The 26,297-nt window shown below is 43.9% G+C and overlaps 1 protein-coding gene across 2 annotated transcripts in view; it reads left to right on the plus strand.

The window, feature by feature from the left end:
* Positions 1-26,297, plus strand: part of LOC146026489 (ATP-dependent RNA helicase A protein-like) — a 48,691-nt gene that overhangs the window by 11,331 nt on the left and 11,063 nt on the right. Inside the window, exons 5-22 of one of the 2 annotated variants that reach the window (XM_083157201.1) lie at positions 570-676; positions 790-929; positions 3,702-3,748; positions 5,813-5,949; positions 6,087-6,176; positions 7,084-7,245; positions 8,960-9,037; positions 10,449-10,640; positions 10,729-10,870; positions 16,065-16,147; positions 16,281-16,437; positions 18,554-18,651; positions 19,039-19,252; positions 21,807-21,901; positions 22,140-22,213; positions 25,040-25,192; positions 25,362-25,522; positions 26,169-26,280. In XM_083157201.1, coding sequence (XP_083013327.1) covers positions 570-676; positions 790-929; positions 3,702-3,748; positions 5,813-5,949; positions 6,087-6,176; positions 7,084-7,245; positions 8,960-9,037; positions 10,449-10,640; positions 10,729-10,870; positions 16,065-16,147; positions 16,281-16,437; positions 18,554-18,651; positions 19,039-19,252; positions 21,807-21,901; positions 22,140-22,213; positions 25,040-25,192; positions 25,362-25,522; positions 26,169-26,280 — 2,242 coding nt within the window. The remainder of the gene's footprint in view (positions 1-569; positions 677-789; positions 930-3,701; positions 3,749-5,812; positions 5,950-6,086; positions 6,177-7,083; positions 7,246-8,959; positions 9,038-10,448; positions 10,641-10,728; positions 10,871-16,064; positions 16,148-16,280; positions 16,438-18,553; positions 18,652-19,038; positions 19,253-21,806; positions 21,902-22,139; positions 22,214-25,039; positions 25,193-25,361; positions 25,523-26,168; positions 26,281-26,297) is intronic. The other variant, XM_083157202.1, reaches the window with a different exon arrangement.

Here is a 26,297-nt window from a genome sequence, read left to right on the forward strand (position 1 = left end):
GAGGTCACTACACGGCCATATATGTGTTCCAGTGGCCGGATCTGCCTGGGACCTGCTATTTACTTTAATATTATTGCACACATCAGCATCCACTGAATTTTATAAACATAGTTCACATCATGTAAATTTGAACTCAACATTGGCTCTATATGGCAGAAAAACTTATATCATGCTATTACAAATCAACAATAGCCTTATTGGATTAAGACCTTATGGGGGGATTCTAACTATGTAGATTAAACAAAATCTGACACAGCACTAAGGTCAAAACTGGTTGTCCGTACGGGGCAACGGGGGTTAAAAAGTGCCATCACCACCTAAGACACCCCTAAGTTACTATATCATCAAATAACAAACAACATACATATTAATATACATAATCAGACTAACGCGTTGACATACATATGTCGACACTCACACAAACCAAAAAATAACTAAACAAAAAAAAATTATACACTCAATATGTTATCATATCCATACATAATATGAATATATATTTATAGTGGGCAATCAAATTTTTTTTTTTATATCTCTATATCTCACTAAATCTCTACGTTATCCTTTTCCAGAAGGCGCACCTACTGTCGGCAATATGGGGTACGGTCATGGTGGTGGAAATTGGGAGTATGGAGCAAGCAGGAAGAATTATGCTGAAAAAGAACAACAGGAAGCTCATGTAAATATTCCATAAAATAGAACATGGTCTTTCCTGACCACTTTCCTGCTTACTTAAAGCCAAAAAACAATTTTACCAGCATATCCTTTTTGTTTTCTTCCCTGTTTGGTTAGACTGAAGAAGTGGGCCTGAATGCAGGGCAACATGGAAACTGGACCCTTGAGAATGCAAAAGTTCGTCTTAATAGTTTTTTTCAGAAAGAAAAGATAAAAGCAGACTACAAGTACTCGCAAGTGGGGCCAAACTGCAAAAGGTTGGTTTGTTACTGTTTTGTCAAATTGTCAGATCTGCGGTAAAGAAAATTATTTGTATTATAGTTATTGGCGTGTAATGTTTTATTAGTCATGTATTCTCTTTCATCTATACTGGTGACACAGCTCAACCATGGGATGTAGGAGGGTCCGAAGGAGTCAGGCACCTATGCTAAAGCTTTGAGAGGCAAGCTCCTCCCTTCTGCATCCCAGACTCCTCAATTCGTGTTAGGTGCCCACCGGAGTGGGTGCTATGCTGAAGGGCTGCTGCTGTAGCCGAAGAAGAGTAGCTAGGGGGTTTATTTTTTTATTAATTTTACATCTTAGTTAGGCAGGACCAATGTGAGGCTTCATTGAGAAGTTATGCACACTAACAGCGCAGCAGGGGCTGACAGAGGCGCGTCCTCCTTAAAAGGAGGTTTCCTGGATCCTGGGGGACCCCAGAGCCGGCTCCCTGCATAGAGGGAGATCATGGGTAATGGGTACCCTGCGATGGCAGCCGCCATTTTGGATTTGGGTTTGCAGGCTGAACTCTGCGGAGATCGCAGCCTGTAACAGGAGCTCAGAGACTGGGCGATTCCAAGTGATCCCCAGCCAAGGGGAGGCACTGGAAACAGAGGAAGCAACTACAGGAGTGGCTCACAGGGGGGAAAAAGGCGCTAAAACACTCAGACCCCGCTGTAGCAGGGACTTTGGTCTCTTCCTGCACTCTGCCTTGGCGCCCTTTCATCCCTTACTGTGCGGAGCTGGATAAAAATTACATCCACTACCTTGGTAATGTGTTTTCCATTTGAGTAGGTTTTGCTGAGAAATTGGTTTACCCCTTATTTATTATGTTAATTATGTTTATGTTATTATGTAGCATGTAATTCTGTAACTGTAAAGTGAATATTTTCGTTCATATCATTATTTGCCCCATTTAAGTCCAAATTCTCTACTTTGCGAGAACACTTGCACTAGAGTCCATTTTGTCAACTAAAGTATCTGTTGGTTTGTGGGAGGAAACTGAAGTTGGGGTATGGGTAATAGGGTCGACACAATTAAGGTAGACGTCAATAAATCGATCTCTATTAAATAAAAGTTGATATTGGTTAGGTCAACATGGTCGACTCAAGCGATATGTTGACATGGAAAAGGTCTATTAGTTTTTCGTGTTTTTTTTGTCTAAGTTGACAAACGGTCGACAAGGACACCTTATAAGTGTACCGCATCCTCTCCCATGCTTCAGGCACAGTGCCTGGATATGCTCGGCAGCAGTGTATGGCCATCCGATAACCTGCGAGCCGCCCGGGACCTTCCGATATATCGCATGCAGTCCTTTTACATGTGATTTATCACATGCAACCTATGTTCTCGACCGCCGGGAGGAGGTTCGGAGGTTGGACCTCAGACTTGGTCCAATGAGCACAGGTCCGCACAATGGTACACACCAACCTTTTGTTTTATTGTCCATCCTTTTTCGAGAAGACTCTTTGGCCTATTGCATGTGTCGACCTACCGACTGCATCCCCTGTAGTACAAGGAACAAAACATATGCAAACTCAGAAAGAATATAACGCCACACAGATGAACCGCTGTTTGCAATAGGGGCACCAAAGATACATTTTTGCTCTCCTCCAAATTAAAAAAAAATATATAATTGCTTAATGCTAGTGGTTGTAATCTGGCACTGTATTGCTTTCAGTATTTTTTTTATTGGGTGAAAGAAAATACAATTTTAAAAAACGAACATGGTTTTTTCGAATTATTGATTTAGCTATATAGTTAATGATCTCATTCACTGTCGTTACAATAAGTTAATGGCCACATTTCATTAAGTTACTTAGTAATGCTACAAAATCCATAGTGTTGCTCCTGTGATTTTTATTCTTTTAAATAAAGTTGTGTTTGTTTAATCTAATGTAATAATTTTAATCATACTTGCCTACTTTTGAAAACTGGTTTCAGGGAGATTATAGTTGGTAGTAGAATTTTGCTAAGCGCTCCATTGAGGGTGTGTGTCCTGCTCCTCCCAAAGGGCGTGTCTAGATCCGTATATGGAGAGATTGTGAAAAAGAGATTGTGAACGTGGCACCTAGAAGCGTGGGTGTGCACTGCTACATCTGAGAGGAATCTTGTAAAATGACTTATATCCAAATGTAGATGAGCCCCAAAGCAGTTAGTAAGAGCTACTATACTTGCTAAAGAATAGTCACTGATCCATGTGAGGGATTGTTCATCTATTGTGTTTTATGCATATAAATGGCCACAAGACATGCATGTAGCCATAGGGATAATTGTGTTTTTATCACCAATGCTGGGAAATGGCGCTGATGATTCAATGTAAATGTATCTATCTCTCATTCCTTTTTTCCAAAAATGTAACAGCAACATAATGTGGGCTAGGTGAAATGAGGGAGATTTCTAGACTAACCAGGGTGAGAGGGAGATTGCTGCTCTTTCAGGGAGTCTCCTGCAGAATGCAGGAGGGTAGGCAACTATGATTTTAATTGATTAATATTTGCTCAAACGTGCAATGCAGTGAACACCACTGCAATGTCCCATCTGTAAAATCTTCCTTGAAATCATTGTATAAGTGTTTTTTTTGTACTTATACAGTATTTTGGGCAATAGGCCGTATATTGCAAATACATGTACACTGGCCTGTTCTCTCTGTATGCAGTCACAATAAGGAAAAGGGGAGGGGCGGGGGGTTGGATGTGGGTGAGAGAACTTTGGATGGGGTATCCACTCTATGATGTGTATGACATCCTGACCTCTATCTGTGTCTGCAGGATATATTATGCAGAAATGAACCTGCATGTTAAGCAGCTTGGAAGAGGTAAGTTATGACATTCTTCTTTGGTACAGTTTTTAAATTGGAGAACATTTTTCAAGGTCTTCCATGCGTTTGTTAGTTTAACCCTTTGAGTGCCAACGTTGCTGTGAGCGATCCTCAGAACATTCGCTTAAAATGACAGCATTGCTCCCAGCGACTGTTCTTTAAATTCAGCCAAGTCTACTAATTGAAGTTTAGTTAACTATTGCACCCAAAAATAAGAACAGTCATTGTGAGCGGGGCTGACATTTTTTATTTCTTTATTTTTTATTGCGATTTTTTTTTTCATTACAAAGACATAATACATTCAGTCTGAGATGAACCTTTAAACATTACAGGATTAGATAACCATGGAACTGTCACATTTGTCACATCTCAGACCATGTACATATAGACACATTTCCAAACATACATATGATTAGAAATCCCTGTGGCGGTGGGTCTCCCCGAGTTTCTTGTCCATATATAATCGATCTTATGCCATTGAGTTATTGGGCCAAACAGAGCATCCTTGACGTGGAACTGATGCACTTCTCCTTGTATCAGAGCCTCAGTTATGCTACGTCATTACCATAATAAAAAGCAGTATATATGGATAAGTGACTAGTGAGTAAAACAAAAACAGAGATACGGGATTAGAAGGAATAAAATAAGATTATCATATTATTTAAATTTTCGATTTTTCTAATATTTCTATATCACTTTGTGCATGCTCTTCTATTCTCGGCCTATCTGCCGAATATTATTATAGTATTATTGCAATACTAACATATAGATAATTGCCTAAAAGCATTATTTCTTTCTACATACTATCACCCACCCCCTTTATTTAGTGACCATAGCCAATACTAGAGTCATCGGTAACCATTTATGTGCCAGTGTTATTCCAGTATGTTGATGCTTTTTAACAGTGCTAAATTTTTTTCATATTTAATTATTGTATTGCTACTTATGTGTACATATTTCTCATGATTAACAGAGACTTCAGCTCCCACCTTCCCCTCTCCCAGCTTCCACATCAAGGAGGGCAACTGTTTTTTTGGGAGTGTCCGCAGCGGCCTGTCTCCCTCTGCCTGGGAGGGCAGCTCTGATGGGGGAAGTCAGCGGCTCTCACTTTGTGCGTCTGGATAAGCTGTCCACCTCAGACCGACAGTGTCAATTCTGGGTGCCAGGTTTCAGATCCATAGCAGCCGTAGGCAGATGTATGCTGGGGAGCACACACCTGCTCCCTCACTCCCGCGCTGCCATTTTTAGAATATATTTTGAGGAGCTCTCACAGCAACATTGGCACTTAAAGGGTTTAATAAAAAAGGGGTTTGCTTGCCAATTTTCACACCTATTTTGACAAATTCCCTTGGCACTCAAACAATTAAAAAGATGTTTCATTTTAATACTGTATATATATTTTTTTAAAACATTAAGTGCATGCAAATATTGTGACTCCAAAATAGTTTTATGCACAGTTATTGCAGCAGTGACACCTGCAGGCAGTACGAAGATACTACGTTCAGCACATTTAAGGCCCTTTTCACATGCTCCGGCTCCTGCTGGGCGGCGAAACCCCGCACGGCCAAAAGCCGGGCTGTACTCAGAAGTTAATAATGGACATGATTGTGTCCATTCACACGGGACGGCCCTGCCACCCGGTTGCAGCCGGATGTCACCACTGGAAGGGACGGCTGCCGGGCTGTGGCCATCCCCACCATCCTTAACTTCTGTGTGCGTGGTTTCGCCGCCCGGCAGGAGCCGGAGCATGTGAAAGGGGCCTTAGGCTCCAATTATATCTTTCCCAGGGTCCCGCACATAAACCCTGAAGTTCTACTATCCTAAAGGATAGCTCTTATTAGGAGAGATATCCTGTCTGATTTTACTCACAATAATGCAAGCATACAGCATTACTAAGCTCCACTATATCAGAGGTGGATGCATCTCGTGCAAAATGTGATGTTGATATGTACTCCCTGGTTTCATTGTATGAAAGTAAACGTAATTAGGATTGCTGGGAGCCCAGGACTATTTTGGATGTGTGTGTTACATTGTGTATCAGTAATAACATTTGCCTTGCAGAGATCAAAGCCCGAGAACATGGCTCCAGTAAGAAATTGGCCGGACAGTCTTGTGCCTTATCAATGGTGCGCCAGTTGTATCACTTAGGACTTATTGAACAATACACTGGACAAAAAAAGAAGGATGAGGAAGGAGCTGTGAGTTCTACTTTGGAAACAAATTACTTGTGCCTTATGGGTGGGGTTTGGCTGAGGGGGAGGGGGGATTCAGGAGGCACAAACTTACAGTATTTCTGATTTATTTATTTTTTTGTATTATTTATTGTTGTGAACAGTTGGAACCATATCAAGTGAACCTCAGTCCTGATATTCAAAAACAAGTTCTTGGTGTTCTTGAAGAGCTGCAGATTAAATTACCCTCTCTTGTAAGTATCTTTTCTCCCATTCCCTTCAGCTTTTTTATAGAATCAGTAAGGCTTTTGTTAATTGTAGGGCTGCAAGTCATCTATTGTCCAAACATTGTAAATGAAAGGTTGACTTAAATGTTTTAAAGCGTTTTTTGCTAATGTGTGACTCGTCCTATATGTGTTCCTATAGGACGTACTTACCAGTGAAGTAGGTAAAATGTTTCTTAGAACTCCTAGTTTCCCACAGATAATTTCTGCCGTTGAAAACTGGTGGAAGAAAAGGAACTTGATGGTTTATTGACCTTCTCCATTTCTGTCAAGTCTAAGCCACGCTACACATTGAGGATTGGGTACAGCAGGAATGAGTCAGTGGAGAAACCACATTTGAATGAAATTAAACAGTAAATGGTTGCTGCAACTCCATTGTGTGCGCCTACAGGTGGATTCTCCCATATCCAAAATACTTGGGACCATAATTATTTTTGATACCAGGTTTTTCTGTTTCATCCACTAGGGGACACTGGAGGCTAAATACACTGGGGTATAGACGGTGATGAGTGTAGCTGGCACTTGAAGAAATCTAGAAGTGCAATAGCTCCTCCGCATCTATCCCATCAGACCCAGTTTTAGAAATGTGCTTGTGTGAGCTGGTCATTAGAGGATGAGCTCCAGCCCTACACCTACAATACATTTTAGTAACTCAATATGCATTACCTATTACAATTCTAGAAATGCGATCTGTTTACAAAAAAATAAAAAAAGATATTAAGGGTTCATTAGAACAGATGTTACCACGCTCCTCGTTGTCGCGCCAATCACCATGTGCGACTTAACGTTTTGACATTTTAGTAAAAATATTGATTAAAAATGCCCAAATTGTGTTATCTTCTCTTGTAATGTTCCTTTTACAACACACTGTTTACAGCCCCAGGATCCCAGTCAGCCTGTATCCCTCAATCAAGAAAAGTTGGAACGTTGTGAGCCATCTTGGGAGCCGAGTCATTCTGGAGTGGTCCCGTGGTCACCTCCAAAGGAGAAATGGAACCCGTGGACCAGCAGCAACATTGATGACGGTCCAATGGCATTTGTGAGTATTATTAAATTACATTCTGTGCAAAGGTACCATTATAGTAAATATGTTTAATTTTCAGCAAAGGGAGATTTTGATCTGTTTGCAAAAAAGTGATGTATTCTGTATACTATTTTGTTCTAAATTCTTTATTTCCATTTTTGTAAAATACATTAAATAACTTGCAAAAAACTCATTGGTCTTTCTCAAAGCAGACTCTCGCCACTACAATCCATTCAGAATGCATTTGCGAGGCTGATCTTCCTCTGTAAATGTTCATTGTTACTTCTCCTCACTGTCTTCTTTACGCTATATGTGTTCTATTGAAGACTGTTTGATACCTTAAGGGTATGCTATGGCAAATTGGTGCACAGCAAACCCTAGAGCTCCTGTGAAGCCTGTAAAGGACCATTCTAGTTTACCCGACGGTGGAGGCCTCCTGTCAGAGGACCCAACAGATCCCCACTCGCACCTGCAATGAAATTGCTTTCTATTGGCATCCACCCCATTTGGAATAGATTCCTCCACCACCCCCTTTGGTCGCAGGTGCAGAATCCTGCCCCTCCACAGTGGACAGCAATTCTATTACAATTTGTCCGGATCTAGCTATATGGAAACACCGGCCTAACTACAAGGTGAACTAATCATTCCTATACACTGACTTTGGTACCTACCTATAATAATTCTGAGGCATACTAGGAACGGAGTGTCCTACCCATTAGCCTATATTTTGTGTGTGGCTTTATTTTATATTAAGCATATGCAATACCAGCTCTCTATTTACCAGAAATTATTTTTTTTATTTCATTTTATTGTGGTCACTGTTGTTTATTTATGCATTAAATTTAAAACTATTGTAAAATCAGTCCAATACTTTTCTACTGTTTCTAGCTCTGCTACCCCCCTTTCGATTTTTATACCTCAGGCCTGACCAACTTGAAACTCCAGCAGCTGCTGAGTGGGACACCTCACGTCCTAGCGCCACCCGGTTTCCCTGCAGGGGAATCATTTTCAGCTGCCAATCAGAACAGCAGAAGAGACTCTGTAAAGGCCCCTATCCACTAGAGCGAGGTCTTGCATGCAGTACCTTACCATCTCACCCATGACTCCCGGGGACAGGTTTGCATACAACACATTGTATGCCTCCTTTTGCATACAATGTATCGTATGCAATCCTATCCTAGCAGAGGCTACGGACAGCGACATATTCATGGCAGCCCGTAGGATCTGCAGTTGCGAGGCAAACGGGAATGTGCCTCCCCTTGCAATCGCAGGTAAAAGACATGCGATGTGTCACTTTCTATGCGATCCGTCACCGCAGTGAGTCGCAATAGCATATAAACTGCTCCTATCGCACTAGTGGATGGGGGTCTTTAGTTTATTTTCAGTTGGCTGTATGATCAGGTCAGCCAGTAATCGGCATCTGCAGAAGATAAACATGAAAGACTGCACAAGAATTCTGGCCATGAAGTGGATGTGTTCCCATAGACTAGGGGTATCCAACTCCAGTCCTCGAGAGCTACCAACAGTTAACATTTTCCATGTCTCCTCACAGAATCACAAGTGAAGTATTTAGCTCCACCTGTGGATCCTTCAAAATGTGTCGGTCAGTAATGAGTGCACCTGTGCACCTGTGAGGGGAGCTGGAAAACGTGAACTGTTGGTAGCTCTGGAGGACTGGAGTTGGCTTGCCCTGACATAGACTAATGTCAACTCTTTACTTTCTTTTAAGGCAACCCAAGATTGGATCAATGCAGATTTAAAATATAAGCTGATGCGCCAGCTGAAAGAAGATGAGATCCGGCAGCAGGTAAGGGAATGTAACGTGAGCGGTTTAGCAATCACGCCAGTACGTACTGTGCATATTTCCTGTAAAATGGAGTCCTTGTACTACACCACAGAATTCCTTGTTGACATTTAGTACATGAACAACATTAATTAATAGTGCTTCCTCTAAGGTGGCATGGTTTAGATAAGCGGTTCACAACCTCGATCCTCAAGTAGCCGCAACAGTTCATGTTTTCCAGGTCACCTGGCAGGTGCACTCATTATTCACTAACAAATTATAACAGATCCACAGTTGGAGCTTTTTATTTCACTTCTATGAGGTATATTCAATTAATGTCAGTTCTATTCCGACAATCATTTGTCGGAATGGATCTGACATGCCCTATTCAATCAGTGGACAAATCTGACGGTCTGATTTGGCCGCTGCTGCTCACTGGGCTGGCGCTTGGACCGGGTGAGCAACTGAGGAGGTGCCTTCTTTCCCTGGTGAGCTGCTGGGGAGACTGACAGGAGGATGCAGCAGGTCACCCAGCGCCTTCCTCCCTGCCTCCATTCGACTTGTTTTCAGATTGAGATTGCCGGAAACTGGGTCAAAACCTGTTTTGGCCATGCTTCCGACAAAAGCACTTTGATCTAAGGCTATTCCGCCCAAAAAACAGACCTTATTAAATAGGTTGGAACCCCTTCCAACCTATTCAAGTCAGAAACTGCCACCTTTCCGACAAGACGGCAGTTTTGACTGCATGTATGGAAACCTGGAAAACGTGAACTGTTGGGGTAATGGACCCCATACATCAGCAATCACAATTAATGGTTTTCCAAATCCAGTGATTTTTTGGCCAGATAAATGGTTTCTACAATCTATTTGACTTGCCCACACATTACAGATTTATTTTAGTGATCGGCAGATTTTTCCCATCTAAAGATTGCATCTTCATATCTGGAAAGTGCCCATACATCACCTCAATCGATTGTCATTTCAGATGTTACTACTTTTCATAATTTAAATAGAAGAAGAAGACGAAACGGGAATGCCCACACATATAAAAAACAACCGCAGATAATACCAGATTATTAAACATGTTTAAAAATCTGATTCAGCAATCGATTGGCCATCCCGATCAATTTTTGATCGGGATTGCCAAAAAAGGGGAGCCCACACATTAAAGATTAATTGTGACAATCATCTCCAGATCTGAGGATTGTCACAATTAATTGCTGATGTATGGGGCCCATTACATGAGGACCGACGTTGAAAACCACTGCTTTAGAGTGACCAGAAAACAAAATATGTATTGTTTTTCCTAAACATATTTTGTTATTCATCCTTTGTATGAAAGTAGCTACAGTTAGCTTGGAAATGTAAAATGTTAGCTGCAACTTTTTATAATCCTATTTCTAATGTAATTCTTGGATTACATATAATATTGCAGGTTTTAAATGAACGTGAATCTTTGCCAGTCAAGAAGTTTGAGACTGATATCTTGTATGCGATCCACAACAACTCTGTGGTAATCATTCGAGGGGCTCCTGGATGTGGCAAAACCACCCAGGTCCCACAGTACATTCTGGACGAGTACATCAGGAATGACCGTGCAGCTCAGTGTAACATTGTAGTAACTCAGGTACAGATCTCTTTTATATGGAGTAAATCATCTTTGTTCTGGTCTGTAATATTATAACATTGAACATTGGTCATAATCCTGTTTTAAGCTCCGGAGGATCACTGCAGTGTTGGCGGCAGAACGCGTTGCCTTTGAGAGAGGAGAAGATGTTGGGGAAAGCTGTGGATACAGTGTGCGCTTTAAGTCTATACTCCCCCGTCCTCATGCTAGTATTATGTTCTGCACTGCCGGTAAGTAACTAGAATTGCTTTTTATTCTTCGGGAGATGTCATGGGCCACAGGAATGACAGTGGGTAGAGAGTGGATGAGCGAACCATTCCAACACCAGGAAGGTTAAACTTCTTGGCTGCTCCCAGCCAGACAGGCTCCTCCCCTTCTCTATCCCGCCTCCAGACTAGCTACTCAGTTTTAATAATAATAATAATAATTTTATTTTTATAGCGCTTTTCTTACATAGGACTCAAAGTCGCTTTAAATACATCAAAAACATGGTATATTGAACAACGGCATTAAAATTGCATGAAGTTGGAAAACAGAATTAAGGACTTAACGTAGAGAGCATATTACGCATACTGCTGGGTTGGTGCAGACATTTTGGGTAATAACTTCTATGGGTTATATATTCCAACCATAAAAGGTACCAGGCACGGCAGCCGTCTTGGGCGCACAACGTAGGAGTACCTTGGGAGAAATAGATCACACCCAGAAGAGATAACACAAAATGGGGGTGGTTTTAGATGTTCGGTCAGGAGCCAACACGCACATAGAGAGGGGTAGCCGGGCACATCCACGTCTACGGCATGTGCCCCCCTTGCGGAGGAGCCTGCCTGGGCGTGTGCTTTGGCAACCTCGGTTCAGGGCATCCAAACATCCTTAGAGGGTAAAGGCCGTAAAGCTCGGGTCAGGGGGGGGGCCCTTCCCTCAGACCCCTCCATCAGGACAATGATACCGACACTGATGTGGAGAAGGGACATCTCGATGATGACAATGATGAAGCCCCAAAGGGCGGCACGCCTCAATGTAGGGGCACTAGTAACAGCGTTCAGAGACGTCTTAAAATTACAAGACACTTCTGAACCCCCTCAGTCTTCGAGCCCGTACTTCACGCGTCCCAAACGGACGGCTGTTTTAACTAAATCTACTGAGCTAGAGGAGGTCCTCGATGAGGTCTGGAAGCTACCAAATAGGAAGTTTCCACTTCCTAAGCGGTTTACTTCCTTTTACCTGCTCCTTCCAGTGGATAGGGTCTGCTGGGGGACAGCTCCCAAGGTGGACGCACATGTCGCTAAAATCGTGCACTCCTCTTCGCTCCCCATTCCAACCGCATCCCTTAAGGATGTCGCTGACCGGAAGTTGGAGAATTTTCTTAAACTCATTTATACGACCTCTGGGGCAGTGGCGCGGCCTACCCTGGGTGGCTTAAGCCATGGTTGAATGGACTTCCACCCTCGCCAATATTGTTGCGGAGGGGGGCAGTGCATATGACATGTTGCCTATTATTGACACCATGCATCAAGCTTCACTCTTACCTCCGGAGCGTCCGCCTCGGCTGTGGCAGCGTGGTGGTCAATGTAAGGTCGATAAGCCCGTCGATAAGCCCTCAGCATGATGGGGCGGCGCTCCACCTGGGAGATGCCAGGGTGGAGGGTCGCCTGCTACGGTTTTCAGGCGTCTGGCTGGATTCCATGATAGACACATGGGTTCGGGATGTGGTCTCCCAAGGCTACTCCATAACCTTTCGCTGTCGTCCACCAATCTCGTTCTTTTCTACAAGTTCTCCCAGGGACTTGGAAAAGCGCAGAGCTCTGGAGCAGGCTATCCAGAATCTACTGTTGTTAGGGGTCCTAGCTCCCGTACCCATGTCTCAGCGAGGTACAGATTTTTATGCCAGCATCTTCTTGGTTCGGAAGCTGTTATGTCCCATCCTAAATCTCAAGTGGCTCAACAAATTTGTCAGGGTCCCAAAATTCATGATGGAAACCTTGAGGTCCATTGTTCTGGCTTTACAACCGGGGGACATCCAGGAAGACATCCAGGAAGCGTATCTGCATATCCCCATCAAACAGGAACAACAGCGGTTTCTGGTCATTTACAGTTTCAGGCTCTGCCTTCTGCCTCTCCATTGCACCCAGGGTGTTTACGAAGGTCATGGCAGTAATGGGCAGCAGACTTTGCAACCAGGGTATCCAAAATCTTCTGTGTCTGGACAATCTGTTGATCCTAGCACAGTCGCCCGAGGTTCTCCAGGCACACTTGACTAAGGTGGTGGAGGTACTGGAACACCACAGCTGGATCATCAATTGGCCCAAATCTTCAATGCTTCCCGCCCCAAAACCATGGTTCATCTGGGGGCCCTGTTGGACACAGTCCATCAGCGGATCTACTTGCCCAGAGGTACGCTGCAGGACTTTGCAGTCCCGTGTTCGGCGTCTCCTTTTCTAACTCAGGTGTGTCTCATGCCATGACTGCATGCGGGCGGGTCCTGGGCTCCATGGTGTCAGCCTTTGAAATGGTGGAGTATGCGCAGTCCCACTCTTGCATTCTCCAACGAAAGATCCTCAACAAATGGTCAGGGTCGTACTCCAATCTACGAACACATCAGATTGTCTTGTTACCGGCAGTACAGATATTCCTGTTCTGGTGGCTTCTAGATCAGAACCTCTTGGAGGGGAGTGGAGCCTTGGCTTCGAGGTCACCTGGTGCAGGTCCAGTCGGACAGCGCGACAACGGTGGCTTATATAAACCACCAGGGTGGCCCTCTGAGACATTTGGGCTGCCATGAAGTACTCCGAAGAAAAGGAATTATCGTGAGTATAATCCGTAACTTTCTTCTACATACTTCATGGCAGCCTTAACAATGGGATGTACCAAAGCATAGGGAGGGTTATAATACCTTAAGCCACGGCTTGACGCAGCACTTCACTTCCAAACTGACTCTCAGATATGTCTAGAGCAGGCATTCCCGACCACGGTCCTCAAGGCACACCAACATTGCAGGTTTTGTAGATATCCAGGCTTGAGCACAGGTGACTTAATTAGTATCTGAGGGATTCTGATTAAACCATCTGTGCTGAAGTCTGGATATCACTAAAACCTGCACTGTTGGTGTGCCTTGAGGACCGTGGTTGGGAATGCCTGGTCTAGAGAATAGTGTTTGGAGAAGGTGTGAATTAATGACCATGTTGCTGCTTGACAAAATTCGGAGCACTCACTCAGAACATCTCCCGCATAGCAGGTGAGTGCTCCGAATATGCCTTGCCTCTACGTCCGCCTGCCGTCTAGTGTGACAGCAAGAGCTGTCAAACTACTGATGGCACTGTGCAGATGTGACCTTCTCCCCTACTCGCGGCACTCGACCCCCCCCCCCTCCTTCCCCACTCGCGGCACCTGACCCCTACCCCAATAGTGGGAAGAAAGGAGCCTGCTATGTACAGCATATGCCTCCCATCCTGGGCACAGAGCCTCTCCAGCGAGAAGGGATATGCCCCCCTCACTGGCCACCTATCTGGCTCTCTCATCGTACTGGCTTTACAGACCCATAATCTACTTACTGCCATGCAGGGTGGGTACTGGCAGAGCTGCCATGGCTGCAGAAGGATCAGATTTGGTTACAATCCGCAGGCTTTCTCCAATAAAGTACATTACCTGACACAGAAAAAAAACATACCACAGATATCCCCTTTCAGGCACCATTTGACATGTCAACATTTGGGTGCTGCAGAAAAGCATAGAGTATAGAGAATGAGTATAGAGAATGAACGACCAAGGCACAGAATACAGCTTTGGGAACCAGAAATAACATTCTACAGTTCAGATCACAATACACAAAATAAATCGGCACGACTTGGAATTAATATTTACTTGCATCCACTGACTTGCAACAATGTTGCAAATCCTACATCAGCCGTTCAGGCTGTGGCCTGTTTCCCTATGGAGGTGTTTGTATGCAGCCATTCAGAATTAGGCAACCTAGGATCCCAGCAGCTGTGAATTGTCCTCTCCAAGCTATTCATTCACACCTCTGGCTGGTCTCTGAGTGGTCATCAGGTTTCTATGTAAAAACTGTTACAATAGCCTACAGCCCTACCTCTCTGCTGGTATAATAAAAACTCTAATAAAATCTTATAAGTCGTATAAACTGTGAGTGCAATGTGGAATTAATAACTGTCATCGGATAGCTATTGCTTCGGCCAGGAGGGTGTCTGATCTGTCGGCTCTGTCCTGTCAGTCTCCTCTCCTGGTCTTTCATCCTGATAGGGCGGTTCTTTGAACCATTCCTTCACACTTTCCCAAGGTGGTATCCAAGTTTCATGTCAACCAGAAGATAGTGGTCCCGGACTTTCGTAGGCCGGATGCCTCTCCTGTGCTGCATTCCCTGAATATGGTCCGTGCTTTGCACATCTATGTGCGTCGCACTAAAACCCTTCTGAAGTCTGACTCGTTTTGTCCTCTATGGATTTCAGAAGGGGGGGGTTGGCCTGCTACCAAGCAGACTATTGCCCGATGGCTAAGGTCTGTTCTCAAGCAGGCTTACTTGGGCGTCTCCCTTCCAGTTCCTGCAGGGGTCCGGGCTCATTCCATGAGGTCTGTGTTTGCATCTTGGGCTGTTAGGGGCGGTGCAACAGCAGAGCAACTTTGCAAGGCGTAGACTTGGTTATCCGCTAATACTTTCTTACGCTTCTATGCGTTCAACACGTTTGCCTCCCAGGACTCTGCATTTGGCCAGAGTGTACTGGGCCGCAGCACAGGCGTGTCCCCACCCTTAGGTGGCTGCTTTAGGACGTCCCATTGTCATTCCTGTGGCCCCTGACGTCTCCCAAAGAATAAAATGAGATTTATGTCTTGCCTGTTAAATCTCTTTTTTTGAGGAAGTCAGGGGCCACAGGGATCCCTCCCTGCCGAGCCTGCTTCATTTGTCTTGAAGTTCATAGTTCCTTCATTGAGTAAACTTAGTTAATAATCTCTCTATTGAGGGTAATCACACATGTTACAGTTCCGGTTTCTCTGCTGAGGAACCACACTCTTCCTCCTATCTTGTCTCCTTCTTGGCTTGGTAAAAACTGAGTAGCAGCCTGGAGGTGGGATAGAGGAGGGGAGGAGCCTGGCTGGCTGGGAGCAGCCAAGAAGTTTAACCTTTCTGGTGATGGAATGGTTCGCTCATCCACTCTCTACCCACTGTCAACCATGTGGCCCCTGACGTCCACGAAGAAATAGATTTAACAGGTAAGACATCAATTTTGTTATCTAGAAGTGGACCAGTTGCTCATAGCTGCAGGGTAGCATTTATCAAGTACATTCTATAAAAGTATAGGATAGAAGCGGATTGGTTTCTATGGGCAACTTCTCTCTATTGACTGCTGGATACTTTATTTAAAAATAAACAACTGACCATTTGCATTATCAATTAAATATTTTGTGTGGTAGGTGTGCTCCTGAGGAAACTTGAGGCTGGCATCCGAGGAATCAGTCATGTCATTGTAGATGACATCCATGAGCGCGACGTTAATGTGAGTTGTGTTGGTACTTGATTTAATTTGGTGGAAAAAAATGTATTTTGTTCTCAGTTTCCGATGGTTGTTACTGCTGCTCCCCACCACCACCACCACCTTGTTTATGTTTTTTAATTATTTCTACCCCCAGACTGACATCTTGCTTGTGTTCCTGCGTGATGTGATAGAAGCCTTCCCAGACATTAGAGTTATTCTTATGTCTGCCACGGTAGACACCAGCACGTTCTGTAAATATATCTTCAACTGTCCCATCATTGAGGTACTCGGTCGAACTTTTCCCGTGCAAGGTACGGATCACTTTTGGATGTTATCCTGCTGTTTGTTTACCAGAATGTATTTGATTATATGCAGCCAGGAGCTCTGAATTATTTTGGCCATTTCAATGTTTTAGGGCCTCCATTGCAGTGTGTTCTGTTCACGGTTTATACCACCCTCCCCACTCCATTGAAACTGCCCTTTCTAAAGTCTGCAATTACCTCCAAGGGCCACTACTCTGCTTATTGTCCTTGACATATCTGCTGCTTTTTGATGCTGTAGACCACTCTCTCCTTCTGAAAGTCCTTGAATCCCTAAATCTTCGTAGTACTGCCCTCTCCCGGATGTCATTCTACCTATCTGATCGTTCCTTCTGTCTCCTCTCATGACTCCACCTCCCCACCACTTCCACTAACAGTATGGTTTACAACAAGGTTCTGCTCTTGGTCCTCTCCTTTTCTCTCTCTAGATGTCCTCTTTAGGTCATTAGCTAGTTTGACTTGCAATATCAAATATATGCTGATGATACTCAAGTCCAACTTTACTCCTCTGACCTCATACCCACTCTCCTCACTCGTATCTGAGACTGTCTCTCTGCCATCCCTTCTTGGATGTCCCAGCGCTTCCTTAAACTCAACGTGACACACGCTTCGATTTTCCCCTGTTTTCGATTTGATTTTGCTCATAGAAGCAAAATCGAATCGAAACCTAATCGAAATCGAATGGTTTTTAGGACACTTTCGACTGGCATTCGATTCGATGCACACTCCCGTTTTCTCTATATCGAAAAGAGAAATAGACTCTGCAGGCAAGGAAATATCGAATACAATCCAGTAAATTGAATGTGTACACTGGGAAATTGATGTAGAATCAAATGTAAAAGTACAGATCTAATGCCAGATCTAATGGAAAGATCTAACAGAAAATCTAATCTAACATCGAGTCTAAAGCAAGTCGGAGTGTTTGTACACAGCTTCAGAATGAGCTGAGTATCTTTCCACCCTCCAGCACTACCTCCCCTCCCACAATTTCATTATCTATTGATGGAATGGCTATCTCCTCTAGATCCTAAGTGTGCTTTCTTGAAGTTATCCTTAACTATTCCCTTTCTTATAAACCTGCTGTTTCCATCTCAAACATATTTTAATGATTCAGTGAATATCTCACCTAGGATGCCACGAAGACCCTTGCTCCAACCAGGCTTATCTTCCTCACCAAACTCACTACCCCTCTCTTACATGCTCTTAACTGGCTCCCCTTTTCTTTCAGAATTCAATTGAAGCCTCTCACATTCACTCACAAAGCCCACACCTACTCCTCTCCCATTTACAGCTCTGCCCTTATCTCCCTTAACTCTCCCACCTGTTGTTTTCGCTCCGCTAATACATGCCGCCTCACCTGCATACTGGCTACTGCCTCCTTTTCTCTATAATTCTCTACCTTTCCCTATCAGACTCTCCGACTCTACAAAACTTTAAACAGGTGCTCAACACCCACATCTTTTCTAAACTCAGCCAACTGTCATCCTAACCTAGTTACCTGCTCACTGTCTACCCCATCTGTATCAACTCTGTCTGTCTGCCCCCCTTTAATATGTAAACTCTCACAAGCAGGGCCCTCTTCCCTTCTGTGCCCATTATTCTTTTCCTTAAACTATCTCCATGCTTCCCTCAGTTTTGCGTAGAGATGTGCAGGTTCGGATTTACTTGGATTTATTCGGATGCCATTATTGGCTATCAACTGTCACATGCTTTGGATAGCCAATAAGATGATCCGGATAAAACCGAACCTACACATCTCTAGTTTTGTGCCACCCTAATACTTATTTCAGTATCGTCAGATGATGCAGATATGTTTTATATAGCCTGTACTTGTCCTATACTGTCTTGAACATGTAATGGGGCATACACACGGGGTAATTTAAGCAATCTGAACGCGATCTGGATCGCTTAGAAATTAAGCACAGATCGCTCCAAACTATAGCAATGGCGATGCGCGGCTGTTCCGTTTTCTTCCTTTGCTTATTTGGTAATGAACTCTGTGGCGCTATATAAATAAATTATGAACCTCTATTTCAAATGTCATTTGTATTCTCTCTAACAAATGTTCTTTTTTAATAACTTCAGAAATTCATATCTCCACCTGTAGAATATTACCTTGAAGACTGCATTGAGATGACTCGATTCAGCACCCAAAGAACTAAAAAAAGGAGAGAAAAAGATGAAGAGGAAGCAAGTGATGATAAGGCATTTAAGGGCAACCGTTCATTTCTAGCTAAAATCTTCGTTAGAATAAACTTGCAAGCCTGCTGTTATGGCAGGGTGACATATGTACAATGGTCACTACACCATGACCATGTGGCTATTTATCATGTGCTCGTTACTTAATATTCCAAAGCAGTAAAAGTATTCGCCACCCCCTGGTGCTAGTAATGGGTACAGGCTCTTTTAATACCTCCTGCAGACAGCGGATTGCAGATTGTGTGTAATAAATGGGTTTATTTTAATGAGGGGGTATTATTTTTATGGAGTAATGAAAGCTAAAAAGGTCTCCTTAAATGACTCAGCCAGTCTATAATATGTAGTGTAACTTTTCAGCTATTTGCAAAATAACCCTTTCGCACATGCTTGCAGACTGATTGTAATCTCATATGTACTGATGATTACCGCCCAGAGACTAAGCGTACAATGTCATTTCTGAATGAGAAGGAGACTCCCATCGAACTCATAGAAGCTCTCTTGAAATATATTGAAACACAGAACGTTCGTGGGTCTGTGCTGGTGTTTTTTCCTGTCTGGAACCTCGTTTACATCATGCAGCAGCATCTTAAGAAGAACCCTCATTTTGGTAATTATTGAGTGTCTTACCCTAAACATCCAACTAGTATTCTTGCTAGTATTATCTGTGATTTGTCACCCTTCCTTATTGACTTTGTCCTTCATTACTTTCCTTTTTAGTGGAACATGAAAATGGATAAAGTGCAGATAATGTGATAGGTGAAAACGGTACTTGCTTCTTTTCAGGGCGCCCAGTATGCATTTAGCGTACTGGGCTATTCTTCATAGTGAAATCGCATCGGATTGCACAGCGTGTATAGTGCTATGCGATGCGATATTTCATTGTATAAGCACCCGATGTCCATATTAAGTGCAGAGGAGTGCTTATACAATGAAATATCGCATAGGATCGCACGGCACCATACACTGGGTGTGATCTGTTGCGATGCAATATTTCATTGTATAAGCACCCGTATGACATGTCATGGGTGCTTACAATTGAAAGCACCTATGCCATTGTGTAGCGTCACCTCCAGTATCAACGACACCCGAAGCGTGGTGAGCGGCGGCGGAACGCGTCCTCCGACCTTTTCATACCCCCACTATCCACGTTGGTGTTGAGTTGATTTTATATAGTGTGGCGAGCGCAGTGAGCCACCGAGCCTGAAGCGTGGCATCAACTCCACACTGACGTGGATAGTGGGGGTATGAAAAGGTCGGAGGACGCGTTCCGCCGCTCCTCGCGGGGCACGCTGCGCTCGCCACGCTTTGTTTTGGCGTGGATAGTGGGGGTGTTTTAGGAACACATTCACACCTGCATTATCATACACCTGACACAGTAATGACAACATTTGTTAACGCATAACTGTAATTTACTTAAATATCATTGAAGAAGCATAAATAATTAAGAACATTGATTAAAATAATTAATGAGAATAATAATAATAATACATGAACTTTAAAAACAACAACATTAATCAAGAAATGAAATCAAAATTAATGATCCTTAGGGAGGAGCTTAAGTGCTTGGAGTATGCGGTGGAATGGGTCATCAGCTCCCAATGTCTTTCTCCACATGATTTCCTGGAGGTACGATTGGGGCTCATGTTGCGATGTGCCCCTTTGGTGCTTATTGCGCCATTTACATGCGCCCCACAATCTCTCCACAGTCTCAGTATGCACCCCTGTGGCCGGGTCAATGAAATTATACTGATGATTCACTGTGAAATGCTGGTATCCTGCCAGTTCTACCTGTTGAGTGCTGTATGCCCTCCAGCAGTCTGTATAGATAGTAGTGCCCGGCTCTATATTCTCTATAATACAGTCCATCAATGTGGTGGCATCACGGCTGGGCACCATTTTCAATAAACAATGTCCAGTTTCCCCGCATATCCCACCGAAAATCCACTGCTGTGGCAAAATTCGGCCGGCGTTATTTGTCCTCTTTACAAATAATGTCTCATCTATCTCCATAATGTGGCCAGGTCCACCGATCCGCCGCTGTGGCTGCGCCATAATATCCAGGGCGCACGCCTCCCTCAACCAGCGGTTGTATAGGACCGCAGTTTTTTTTTTAAATGTTAAGCTGCTGGCCACAATAGTTAATGGAGGTGAGCTCCTGTGCCCAGGAGTAAATGAAACGCACCAATGTCAGAAAGGGTAAGCGGCACCCTGGAAACCAGTGCACCGCTCTGAGGCTCACCTTCAGCCGGCACACTTTCACATGGCACCGCCACATCGACTCCTTAACTGAGAGGCGCATTACATGCCCATTTGCGCAATTCTACGCCAGCGTAAGGAGTCCTTGGTCTTGGAAAAAGCGTATCACCTCCTCCTCCGTCTGAGGCAAGGTAAACATGTTGAATGATCCTGCAATTTCAAATACTTTCGATAATTCAGCAATAATTTACCAGGAGCTCTGAGGGATGCTTCCACAACTATCAGAAAATCACCTCAAAATGATTTCTGAGAGAATCTGACAGGGGGCGGGGATGACAGGGAACGGGATCGGTACTGAAATCGCATCGCACGCTACTATAACGTCATGCGATGCGATTTCCCTATGTTACCGTACGTACTGAAATTGGGCGCCCTGCTAGGAAACAAGTACTGTGAAAACATACCAGCCAATCAGCTCTTAAATGTCATTTTTCAAACACAGCTGATTGGCTGGTCTATCGCCTTCCACTTTATATCCATTTTACCACTTCACCAGGCTTTATACACCTGCACCATGGCATTGGCAAATGTAAATCATCAGGGAGGCACAAACAGTACTACCCAGATGGCGTTGGCAGCTTTGAATACATACTATTAGTATCCACACTCTCTGCGGTGTTCACACCGGGAGTGGAATATTGGGAATCTGCTCTGTACCCCACGGCTGAAGTATTCCGCAACAGAAAAAACAAAGTAGTATTTTTTGAACAATTTATTAGTGAAAGGGAAGACCTTAAATTCCCATGCAAATTCCAGTTTATAGAGTAAAAATGCTGCTGTTATTTGCTTAATCCTACGTCTATAGATATATCTGTTTTGCACTATAGGTAAGTGCAACAAGCATGTACATAGTCATTATCTTTCCAAATCTAATAATATCTTCATTCCTCCATGTGATTATTCAGGCAGCCACCGTTATCAAATTTTGCCACTTCATTCCCAAATCCCACTTGAGGAACAAAGAAAGGTGTTTGATCCGGCCCCAGATGGCATAATCAAGGTAACGCTGACATTTTTTATTATTATTGTTATTATATTGATGAAAGTAGATGGTTATGATAACACAGCAATATATTGTTACATTTTTTGTACAGTATTTTGGTGGATTGAGATAAACAAGAGCAATATAATTCATGCACAGCCTGTGGAACATGATAGCAATGCTGGCAAATAACTCAGCATGAGAGGAGAACAATGTTCTACTGTGTAGTGTTGGCTAATTGTTTTATTATCTACAGGTTATTCTATCCACAAATATTGCTGAGACCGGTATCACTATAAACAATGTTGTTTATGTCATAGATTCCTGCATGTAAGTAATTGAGGTTTTTTGTTCCCCATAATCACCTTGGGTGACATTTAATAGAGTCCGATTTTGTATTTAATTAGTAAACAAAATGGCGTTATCACATTTTTTCCTCAAATCGTCCATTTAATAGGGTGCGCAGAGTCCCGTAGATCGCATTTTTTCCCCGAAAAATTGCACTTTCTCAATGCGCGGGAAAAATTTGCACTTTTTTCAGACCAGGTTCTGATGGGCGAAAATAGAGTTAAATACAAAATTGAAAAAAAAAAAAAACGGTGTGGGGTCCCCCGTCCTGAGCATAACCAGCCCCGGGCTCAAAGAGTCAGTCCTGATTTCATAAAATCACGGGGCAAACCAAATAGGGGTCCCCTGGATTTTATAAAACCAGCACCAGGCTCAAGGGTCAGTCCTGGTTCCCAAAATATAGGGGACAAAAGGAGTAGGGGTCCCCTGTATTTCAAGAACCAGCACCGGGCCCAACCAGCCAGCAGGGTAATGCCACAGCCGGGAGGAGACTTTTTATACAAGTCCCCCCGGCCAAAGCATTCATCCCCCTGACCGGTCAGCATGGCCTGGGGAAGTGGGGACCCCCCCAAAGAAGGGGACCCCCCCTCCAGGATTTACCTGCCCATGCTGAAGCTCAGGGCTGTCCTCGATGCCCCTGGGCTGTGGGCATCGAGCTGATATTTGGTGTAAAAAATGGAAAAACTATTGTGTATTGCTGTGGCACAACAAGTCCCAGCAAGCCTGCACCACATGCAGGGACTTGGAGAACCAAGCATGCGGGGCAATAAAGGGCAATAAAGTTATACTGTAAGTGTGCGTGTTTTTTTTTTAAAACTATTTGTACTGCTGGGGCACTACTAATCCCAGCGGGCCCTTTATTGCCACGCATGCTGTGACTTGTGGTTCTCCAAGTCCCTGCGTGTGGTGCAGGCTTGCTGGGGCTTGTAGTGCCACAGCAATACACAATAGTTTTTCTATTTTTTACACCAAATATCAGCTCGATGCCCACAGCCCAGGGGCATCGAGGACAGCCCCGGGCTTCAGCATGGGCAGGTAAGTTCTAGATTGGAGACCCCTTCTTTGGGGGGTCCCCACTCCCCCAGGACCCCTGCCCATGCTGACCGGTCAGGGGGATGAATGCTTTGGCCGGGGGGACTTGTATAAAAAGTCTCCCCCCAGCTGTGGCATTACCCTGCTGGCTGGTTGGGCCGGGTGCTGGTTCTTGAAATACGGGGGACCCCTACTCATTTTGTCCCCCCGTATTTTGGAACCAGGACCGGCCCTTGAGCCTGGTGCTAGTTTTATAAAATCCAGGGGACCCCTATTTGGTTTGCCCCATGATTTTATGAAACCAGGACCGGCTCTTTGAGCCTGGGGCTGGTTATGCTCAGGAGGGGGGACCCCACGCCATTTTTTTCATGTTTTTTTTTTACCAAAAATCACGTTTTAAAATGTGCATTTTCATGACTGAAAATGCGCACATTTCCATGACTTAAAATCGCCACAAATTGAACCATATCGCAATTTTTCCCCGCAAATTCACATTTCATTAAATATGCGGATTACAAGGGAAAAATGCGAGTTCTAAAACGATGCGATTTGCGGCGATATGGTGCGATTTCTAAAAATGCGATAAAATCGCATTCTATTAAATGTCACCCCCTGTCTGTTATTTATGGAATAATATGTTCACTAGAGCAGGGATTCTCAAACTATTTTGCTCTGGGACCCCATCAGACAATAAAAATTATTACAGGACCCCAGCAAGTTACTGCAGAATAGGGGACGCGTGTGGTCAGCGGACGGCACATACACTGCAGCATTGCAGAGGCACAAAACATAACTGATTTACTAATGCGAAAACTTAATTTCTTACACCATTTTGTAGAGGCAAGCTCCTTTAGGAATTCCTGGCCTGCATGGGTTTTGCAATATATTCAATGAGAATGTTAACACTTATACCTACTGGTGAAGACTTTGGGAATGGCAGGAAGGCAGTGGAGGAAAGCAATAGGCAGTAAGCGACTGGGCAGGTATCAAATGACAGGAAGAGGCAGTGTGTGGCAACCCTTGCTGCCAGCTGTATGTTCCTTTATATGGATATCTGCATGTAGATGAGAGCAGCCTGCTGGTGACAGAAGAGGTTGCTCAGAGCACTGGGGTGGTGGCAGAGCTACTTGAAGATTCCTCAGCTTTCTAAGCATTTGATGTAAGGAATGTGAAGTAACAGACAATTAAACAGATTTTTCAGTCTCCTTGGATCACTGACTGAGACTTCAGAAAATAAATCAGCGTGATTGTCAACAACATAGAGTTGCTACCCCATGCTGAGATGGTCAGGACCCACACTTTGAGAACTGCTGCACCAGAACAATGTTTGTACAGGTTACTTATCACAGATTTGTTTATTGGCTACTCATAGGGGTAGAGCATGGGACAAAAAAGGCAGCCCCCCCCTTCCTCCTCCTGATGGCTGCCCTGCATAGGGCAATATCCACTTAAGTGCGCTAATTATTTGGCTGCAAAAAATGGGCTGCTGTTGTGATTTGCTCGATGGTCGCTATCCAATTATAGCACTTTGGGGCTAGAAATTGCCCATTTCCTGGCAATATGCTGTTATAAGCTCCTGATCCCATTTGTTATTGCGGTTCTGAGGACTTCTTATGCTTCAGGTGCCTGAGATACCAGAAGCATAATCCCCTATACGTGTCTGTTATCAGGGCTAATTTGTGTAGGGCTAGTAGCAGCGTTAAATTGCCAATGATAATAGCATACCAATCGTAGTGTTACATTGACAGTTATGAACATTTCTGGGTATAATTACAGGCAAAAAGTGAAACATTTTTCATTGCACAATAACGTGACCGATTATGCCACAGTCTGGGCTTCCAAAGCCAACCTGGAGCAGAGGAAGGGACGAGCAGGGCGCGTCTGGCCCGGTTTCTGTTTCCGCTTGTGCAGCAGGGCCCGCTATGAACGGTGAGGCAATGGCTCTTAACTGCCATTCAAGAAATGTATTCTGTATGATATTGTAGCAGATGGGTATAACAACTGTATATTTTTGCTTCTATTTGCATGGGCTTAATGTAGTGAATGTAAGGATGTAGAAGTGCCCAAACATTTACAGTCTGAGTCATGTACTTTCTAGGTTGAAGACTCACCTTACCCCAGAAATATTCCGGACTCCTCTGCACGAGGTTTTTCTGAGCATTAAACTTCTACGACTGGGAGGCATCGGTCGGTTCCTGGCAAAGGCTATAGATCCCCCTCCACTGGATGCTGTGGTAGAAGCGGAACAAACACTAAGGGGTATGTTGTATTAAGCATCTACATTTATCATACTAAGGGGTCAATCCTATTAACCCTGAAGGGTGAGGATGATGGGCAAGTTGCGAATCATCACGACACTGGACGCACTTTACGACGGGACGAATTCGCTGAAAAGTGCTCGCTCCTCCATAGGGGTGCGAGCAATTTTCAGCAAATTCAGCCCTGCAAAGGGTGCGAGTAAGGGTTAATTTGGGTGCCATTTTCAGCATCAAAATGGCACCCGAACGACAACTCGCACCCTTCGGGGTTAATAGGATCGACCCCCATGTATTAATGGTAATAGAACTGCATACCTGTCAGCTTAGGGGATGACCCCTGGGAAGTGGAGACCGTTGTGTTTATGTGAATCTAGCATATGCCAGTACCTGCCAGGGTGGTACTAGGGGGGAAATAAGTGTCCCCAGGTGGGGAACTTAATTTCTCATCTCTGTATATGTGTTATTATTAAAAAGTTGTATTACATATTATCTGTAGCATTTTCCTTTTACACTTTAATTTTTAGCAATGTGTTATTGGGATGATTACATATAGTTGTACTGTATATACCTTTCTGAAAGCTGATTGTGCCAGCATTTGAGGTGTCTTACTGTACATATAGTTTATAATGCAACAATCTCCTTTTTAGAGCTGGATGCATTGGACACAAATGATGAGCTGACTCCTCTAGGAAGGATATTGGCAAAACTGCCGATAGAGCCGCGCCTGGGAAAGATGATGATCATGGGCTGTATATTCCAGTGAGTACATGAGGACT

This window comes from Crinia signifera, chromosome 8, assembly GCF_055691185.1.
Source record: "Crinia signifera chromosome 8, ASM5569118v1, whole genome shotgun sequence".
NCBI classification, from domain to species: domain Eukaryota; kingdom Metazoa; phylum Chordata; class Amphibia; order Anura; family Myobatrachidae; genus Crinia; species Crinia signifera.